This window comes from Haplochromis burtoni, unplaced genomic scaffold, assembly GCF_018398535.1.
Source record: "Haplochromis burtoni strain Fernald_Lab_line unplaced genomic scaffold, NCSU_Asbu1 Contig_594, whole genome shotgun sequence".
Lineage (NCBI taxonomy): Eukaryota > Metazoa > Chordata > Actinopteri > Cichliformes > Cichlidae > Haplochromis > Haplochromis burtoni.
In genome coordinates, this window is record NW_024582955.1 from 39222 (window position 1) to 47813 (window position 8592).

The following is an 8592-nucleotide window of genomic DNA, read 5'->3' on the forward strand; positions in this document are numbered from 1 at the left end:
TCAATGATGCTCTCGGTGTTTACTGATAGCAAACTGTGGTATGAGGACCACTGTGAGTTAACCTTTGTAGTGATACTCACTCCTTTTTATTTAGACCTGGTTTAATTCTGGGATAGTTGAATATTTGTATATAATCACCGCAGACTGTTTTAGATTATATCTAATATATATCATGTAATTATCCTTATAATTACAAAATGTTTTATGTAAGATTTATGTTTTGTAATTTAAATCTGACATCACAAAAGTATTTTGGAATTTGAATAATGTATTTTGTAACTGCAGTACACATAATACTAATTTTAAACAATTTTGTCCAGGTTCCTTGCCACCGGGGACTCCTTCAGGACCATCGCGTTCAGTTTTCGAGTCGGTGTGTCCACGGTGAGCCAGATCATCCCCCAGGTAGCGACGGCCATCTGGGACTGTCTAGTGGACGATTTCATGGCTGTGCCTTCAACTGAAGACTGGCGGTCCATCGCAGAGGGATTCCAGGAGCGCTGGAACTTCCCTCTCTGCTGTGGAGCTCTGGATGGGAAGCACGTCCAGACGAAGGCACCCCCCAACTCAGGATCCATGTTCCACAACTACAAGGGAACTTTTTCCATTGTTCTCCTTGCGGTTGTGGATGCAGAGCATCGCTTCCGCGTCATTGATGTTGGGGGGTACGGGAGGACCAGCGACGGTGGTATTCTGGCCAACTCCACCTTTGGTCAGGCTCTTCGGGCTGGGACTCTCCATCTGCCTCCTGACCAGCCTCTACCTGGTGGAGAACACCGTGGAGCCCAGCCCCATGTCTTTGTGGCTGATGAAGCGTTCCCGCTGCGGCGTGAGCTCATGAGACCTTTCCCTGGACGCCTCCTCCCTTTAGAGAAGAGGATCTTTAACTATCGCCTTTCCAGGGCCAGGATGATAGTGGAGGGTGCCTTCGGTATCCTCTCCTCACAGTGGAGGTTGTATCGGCGCGCCATGGAGCTCCGTCCTGAAATTGCGGAGAAGTGTGTGAAGGCAACGTGTGTTCTCCACAATTTTCTGCGCTGTGTGGACGAGAGAGGGGCACCTGCTGTGAGGGGTGTGGCACCTGCTGTGGTGGAGCCGTTGCAAGGCCTGGGTCGTGTAGCAGCAAACAACTCCTCCAGAGAGGCTGTCCTGGTGAGGGAGAAGTTCATGGCCCACTTCTCGGCGGAGGGAGCCGTGTCTTGGCAACCAAAGGAGTAGCCTGTTTGAAGTCTGAGTGACTTCCCCACAACGGCTCTTTTAAGAGCCACCCACAAACCTCTAAAGAGTGTTCCTGTCTTTTTAAAATTTTCTTAATAAATGGAGCTCTACTCCAAAATAAACTAACCTCTCTTTACTCTCTTAAATAACTTGTCTTCACTATGTTCCTATATACAGTGTGATGCAAAAGTTTGGGCAACCTTATTAATAGTCATTATTTTCCTGTATGAATCGCTGTTACAGTAAAAAATGTCACTTACATATATCATATAGGAGACACACACATTGATATACACTACATATTTATGTTATTTCTCTTTTTTTGTGTTGCCAATTTATGCACCTGCTTGCTTTAGTTTAAACAGTTATTGCACACTTTCTGTAAATCCAGTGAACTGCATTTCACTTCTCAAATATCACTGTGTGTGTCTCCTATATGATGTATTTAACTGACAATTTTTATTGAGACAACCAACAATTTGTACAGGAAAATAATTACTTTTCACAATGTTGCCCAAACTTTTGCATCCCACTGTATTAGTATGTTTTGTATCCACAACCGCAAGGAGAACAATGGAGAAAGTTCCCTTGTAGTTGTGGAACATGGATCCTGAGTTGGGGGGTGCCTTCGTCTGGACGTGCTTCCCATCCAGAGCTCCACAGCAGAGAGGGAAGTTCCAGCGCTCCTGGAATGGACTGCCAGTCTGCAGTTGAAGGCGCAGCCATGAAATCGTCCACTAGACAGTCCCAGATGGCCGTCGCTACCTGGGGGATGATCTGGCTCACCGTGGACACACCGACTCGAAAACTGAATGCGATGGTCCTGAAGGAGTCCCCGGTGACAAGGAACCTGGAGAAAATTGTTTAAAATGAGTATTATGTGTACTGCAGTTACAAATACATTATTCCAATTCCAAAATACTTTTGTGCTGTCAGATTTAAATTACAAAACATAAATCTTACATAAAACATTTTGTAATTATAAGGATAATTACATGATATATATTAGATATAATGTAAAACAGTCTGTGGTGATTATATAACAAATATTCAACTATCCCAGAATTAAACCAGGTCTAAATAAAAAGGAGTGAGTATCACTACAAAGGTTAACTCAGTGGTGCTAATGCTACAGTTTGATATCAGCAAACACCGAGCGCATACATTGATGTGACACCACAGCCATGCTATCATCGCAAACACTGATAACAGCATAAATCGAATTAAATCGGGACTTGATGAGAGCTTCTGAGTATCACTAGAAATATTATAAATAGTCGTCTCTGTACCACAGTTTGCTTTCAGTAAACACCGACAGCATTCACTGTTAGCATAGCACATCCATGTTAGCAGTGTATAAACAATAGCTTAGCATATTAGCACAGGTATCAATAAAGGACTACCGTATTAAACACTTTTACTAACCTCAGGCAGACGGACAGGCGCTCTGCAGGTGGGATTGAGCGCCTGTAGTTGGTGTCTAGGCGGGCGATGCTGGGACCAACGCGGGACAGCAGGTCCTCAAACTGGCCGAGTGAAAGACGGTGATAGCACTGGAGTCGGCCGTCATCCAGGCGCAGATCCTGGAGCAAGTGGTGAAACTCACCAAACTGCTCGCGCGTCTGCAGGACCTGATGGACCCAGGTACGGCGAGGACGTCCTTAACGCTGCTGCTCTGCTCTCCACAGTAAATACAGAAGGGAGACTCTCTCTTCAAACGCTAGCTCGACAGCTGCCATCTTGCAAAGATACCGGTCTGGCACAACTTCCTCCCACATCCCTCCCACATTTCCGGTTCACGCATGTCAAAATATGCAATTTTGAGGCGCGATTGATTTGTGTTGGACACGCGACGAGGTGCGAATGTGCACACGTCAAATTAGGGGCGTCTGGGGCGTTTTCGCTCGTGTCTATCGTGTTCGGTGTGAGGATCCAGGGTCACCTGGTCCAGCTCTAACTATATGCTTTAGCAAAAAGAAAAGTTTGAAGCCTGATCTTAAAAGTAGAGATATTGTCTGTCTCCTGAATCCAAACTGGAAGCTGGTTCCACAGAAGAGGGGCCTGAAAACTGGGGTGTTGATTCATTTAAACTAACATAATCATCCTGCTGCAACCAGGTTTCTGTAAGGCAGAGTAAATCGATTTGTTGATCATTTATTAAGTCATGTACTAACAGAGACTTGGAGGAGAGAGACCTAACATTTAATAATCCACATTTCACTGTTTTACTCTTTGGTTCAGATGTGGATACTGTATTGTTCTTTCTTTGTAATTGTTTATGTTTCAGTTGTTTGTTGCTGGTTTTTAGTTTGTTTTTGTCTGTTTGGAAGCTGACACAGTCTCTATGGAGATGGGTTTTTGGGGGGGTAGCAGGAGGAGAGAAGCTGCAGAGAGGCGTGTAAGACTGCAACTCTGCTTCCTGGTCCCAACTCTGGATAGTCATATTTTGGGGGGTTTAATAAATTTGTCCATATTTCTAGAAATGAGAGCTGCTCCATCCAAAGTGGGATGGATGCCGTCTCTCCTAACAAGACCAGGTTTCCTCCAGAAGGTTTGCCAACTATCTATGAAGCCCACATTGTTTCTGGGACACCACTCAGACAGCCAGCAATTTAAGGAGAACATGCGGCTAAACATGTCACTCCTGGTCTGATTGGGGAGGGGACCAGAGAAAACTACAGAGTCCCACATTGTTTTGGCAAAGTTGCACACTGATTCAATATTGATTTTAGTGACCTGCGATTGGCGTAACTGGGTGTCATTACCGCCGACGTGAATTTTACCCTTATTTACATACATTTAACCTTAGCCAGCAGTTTTAAATTTCCTTCAATGTCGCCTGCTCTGGCCCCTGGAAGACAACTGACTATGGTTGCCGGTGTCTCTAGCTTCACATGTCTGAGAACAGAATCACCAATTACCAGAGTTTGACCCCCGGCGGGTGTGTCGCCGAGTGGGGAAAAACGGTTAGACACATGAACGGGTTGGTGGTGTACCTGGGGCTTCTGTTTAGGACTATGCTTCCTCCTCACCGTCACCCAGCCGCCCTCTTTCCCCAGCTGCTTGGGGTCTGCCGGGGAACAGCTAGCGGGGCCTACGCTATCTTCGGCTGCACCAGCTACAGGGGCCTGGCTAGCTACGGGTGAATGAAGGATGCGAAGCAGATTCTCCAATTCAGTAATCCTGGCCTCCAGAGCTGCAAATATGCTACATTTGTTACAGATATCATTACTGCTAAAGGAGGCCGAGGAGTAACTAAACATCTGACACAAGGAGCAAGAAAGTGCAGGAGGGAGAGGTGAAGTAGCCATGGTGCTAACGAGTCGGCTACGAGCTAAGCTAAGCTAGCGAAACAGTACAGAGACAGAGAGTGTAGGTAGTGAGTACACAGAAAGTGTGCTTCTGATAAGCACGTGAAGATTGTAATATGAAAAAAGAATGTATCTAACAGTTTTTAATGAAATTGCTAAGCAGATAAGCTACTCAGAAACACCACTGTGTTTGAGCGAGCGAACACCAAGTGACAAGGCCACTGGTTTTTAAAGCAACTTTTGAATCAGATAATCATCAGATGAGTCATAAGTGAAACAACCGTGAGGTTCAACCATAATATTTGCATGATTCATACTTAAGCCTTCGATAATCGCAGCGGTTCGGAGACTAATTTAAGCTCTGTGGTGCTTCTTTATTCTAACGCTGTATTTCTGCATGAAAAATGAGAAAAACTTGGTAGGACATCAGCGCACAGGCAGTTTATTTTGCACATAAAGATTGAGACCTCTATCCCGTCCAGAGAGGTGTGCATGCAGGTGATACCGACTTTGAGACGCACAGGTGTTTGCTCTTATCCTCCAAACATAGCGGCACAGATACATTTCCCCTGATAATGAGGAGGCGTGTAGGATAAAGGTATACTCATGAAAGTAGAATAAGGACTTACTTACTGACCTGTTGTCCTCTCTCCTCCTCTCAGATCGAAGGAGCTGATAAAGGAGGCCATCTTGGACAATGACTTCATGAAGAACCTGGAGCTGTCTCAGATTCAGGAGATCGTGGATTGCATGTACCCGGTGGATTATGGGAAGGACTCGTGCATCATTAAAGAGGGTGACGTGGGCTCGCTGGTGTTTGTGATGGAAGGTGAGGAACCCACGGTTTGGTTTTCTGTCACTCTTCAGGATCTATTTATTTATTTCTCTGTCAACAGTTATTTTTAAAGCGAGGTATTTCTGGCAGAAATTTCTCTTTTCAAGAACTTTTCAGGTTTGGGGAATTTGGGGAAAATTCTGGGTGAAAAACTACTTTTGATCTGAGGTGAGGGGACTTTTGAACCAGGCCGTGCAGCTTGTTGCCACTCAGGTCTGTTCTGGTTGTTAGACTTTCCTGTGTCATTTTTTTTGTCCTGAGAGTTTATCAGATGTTTCTTTTTTGCTGGTTCTTAAAGAACTTGATGTTTTTCCTTGAACGAATAAAAACTGTGCATTTTGAGCTGTAGTTGTAGTGCAATGCTCATTGTGAGCATCTTTGAATGTGTGGTTGGTGACAGACAGCACCTCTCCTCACTCCGAAGCTTTTTTTAAAGGAACTGTCTCACATTAGATAATACAAATCTCATCTCTAGAAGAAGCCGACCCTTCAGGTTTGCTTTAACGATCGTGTTTCTCCAAACTAAACCTGCCATTGTGCCTCTGAGACCATTGGTGGGTGAATGAAAGTTTGTAAAGAGGTTTGAAGACGAGAACACTGAGCCAAACCTTTGGAGACACAGAAACATGAAAAAGTTCATTACGGCGGCTCGTGAGGAAATTGTTTATCACTACACGAGAAATAGGATTCCAGCTTTCAGCTTCTTGAAATAAATAATTATGGAACTCATTTATTCTTTAATGACTACATTTCCTCCAATGAGCTGAGGAGTGAATAATTTCACAGGTCTTCTGTGTGGCGGTGAATTCATGAAGTGTAGCGACATGGAAACTCCTTAACAAGCGGTATCTCAGAGTTCCGTGACATTTCCGCCTGAAGTTTCCCAGAGCGCCGTTCGACCTTCAGGATGTACTTTGCTCGGCCGCCGGGAACATGTCAGAGCAGCGCGACATTGCGTAACGTGTCAGAGCGCCTGAAGGCTTTCACCTCCACTCTGCTGCTGTTTTCCCTGCTGCCTTCACACCGCACACTACTTCTGCTGCTGTGAGGAAGAGGAGAACTCAAACACAACATTTTTCTGCTTGTGGAAAAAAAAATCACAAAAATCGTCCTGTAGGTAAAAAGTAACTTAGTGCGGTCACAAAGATGAATGACAGTGTGTCTGAACAGCCAATCAGTGAGCAAACGGCAGAAAAGAAAGAGAGGAACGAAGAATGATGGGAACGTGTTGGCACGAGTTCACTGCTCACAAGAACTGTGACATCACTACAGCCACATCACCAACTCTAACTAACTAACTAACTAACTAACTAACTAACTAACTAACTAACTAACTAACTAACTAACTAACTAACTAACTAACTAACCTGTGAATCAACTGCTGGAAAACGACAGGACAGGAAATAAAGTGACTGCAGGCAATATTCAGAGTCTCCCTCGTGTTTTTCACTGAACAGGACGCTCCGCCTTCATCACCATCAGCTGTTTCCAAAAATCATGGATTTCCACAAGAAACTGAAACGTCACTGAAGCATGGCGTCGCATGTAACATTAGACCGCCGTGAGGTCATCACTTGACGAGATGGAGCTGTCACCTACAGAGGACTTCAGATCATTTGGGTGCTTTTGATTCACGTTCAGTCATTAGTTTGTTTAAAGGAATGAATTAAAGAGACTCAATGTAACAATGTAACATGTTCTTGTTTTATTAGGAACAAAAAGAACTTGCAAATTTACCAAACATGTCTCAGTTTGGCTGACAGGTTAGGGTTAACGCGACTGCCTGAGTCTGAACAAGTCAAATTTATTATTGAGCTTTATTATAAATAAGAACATAAAATAAATAAATTAAATAAATTAAATAAAACACGCAACGGTCCCGTGGAGGACAGGCAGTGGGCTGGAATCAGGCTGAAACCCTTCCACTATCACCTGATGCAGGGAGTTCTCACCTGTTGTCCACATGCTCAGACAGGACTGAGGTTCTCGTCCCTGCTTTGTTCCTCTGATGTTTCACTCGCACTGACTAACCAACAACGCTTGGTTAGGAGAAGGAGAAGGCTGGGGTGAACACTACACTGGGGGAGTTTAACACTGAGATGAAGGTCGTCTTGTTCTGTCAGCTGCTCCTTTCATGGGTCACCATAGCTGATCATCTCCTTCCGTCCCAGCATCCTCCTCTGTCACACCAAGCCAGCCTTTTTATTTGACCTGTATGCAGCTTAAGTGCTGCCAACACAAACCTAAAAGCTGTCGGCAGCATAAATGTTGTAGCTTGGGTGCAGATAACTGATAATTATCCTCAAAGAAACACTTTCAGCCTGCAAACAGCAAAGACAGATTTATGAAAGGTTGTGCTGCTGAAACATTCCCTTTCGGAGGGAACGAGTCAGTTCAAGCTTCACTGTTTCTGCTCAGAAGCTAAGAGAGCATGAACACCGTGGATCCTTTTGTTTGCTTTTCATTTTCTTTGACCCGAAGCTTTCGGTGCTCATTATTTTTGCCGAAGGACACTCGAACAGAAGGAACCGGGGATCGAACCGGTAACCCTGCAGCCTTGCTCTGCCGTTCCTATCCAGAGTGCTTTTGTTTTATTTTTAGCTGCATTTGAGGTTATTGTGTTACATAAGAAGCCTGCGTAGAAACGTGATCCTCCCACTGAAAACACAGGGCGTTGCTGAAGCTGCACTCAGGACGCCTAACCTGCATGCTCGTGTGCATCCAGTTAGTCATCCATTCACATTCAGCAGCTCTCACAGTTTTAATGACGTCCTGGTATCTTGAGGTGCTCAGGCACAGCAGCACAGGTGGTTTTTTTGAGTTTCACGAATTTCAATGGCATATTTTTCTTAATATTCTCCTGGAATCATTACTGTAGGATTTCTTCCTTCAAACCTGCCATCGGTCAGACTGTCACTCTGTGTTATCAGTACATTTAAATCCCTTTGTCCCAGTCATGCTGGCCTCACAGGGACAACAATTCTCCAGATGGCCAATCCTCCGTGTCGGTGGGTGGCAGGCAGCGAGTGGTGTGAAACAACTGATGACATTTATATCTAAGTAAAAGCTGCCGGGTGAATAACACCCATGCTGAAATTCAGAGCGATCCTCACAATGTGAAAAAGATCCTTTTGTCAGATTTTAAATGAAGCAATTCAATGTTAAAACTGCCCGTTTTTGAATGGAGTCTGGTGTGAGAGGACGAGGTTCAGGCAGGCAGATTGTGTG

At 44.6% G+C, this 8592-nt stretch overlaps 1 protein-coding gene across 1 annotated transcript in view; it reads left to right on the top strand.

The window, feature by feature from the left end:
* The window catches only part of prkg1b (protein kinase cGMP-dependent 1b), a gene marked incomplete in the record, with an annotated part of 83605 nt that overhangs the window by 13991 nt on the left and 61022 nt on the right, over positions 1 to 8592 (top strand). Inside the window, 1 exon segment of the mRNA XM_014329643.2 lies at positions 5192 to 5358. Within this exon segment, the coding sequence (XP_014185129.1) occupies positions 5192 to 5358 (167 nt within the window).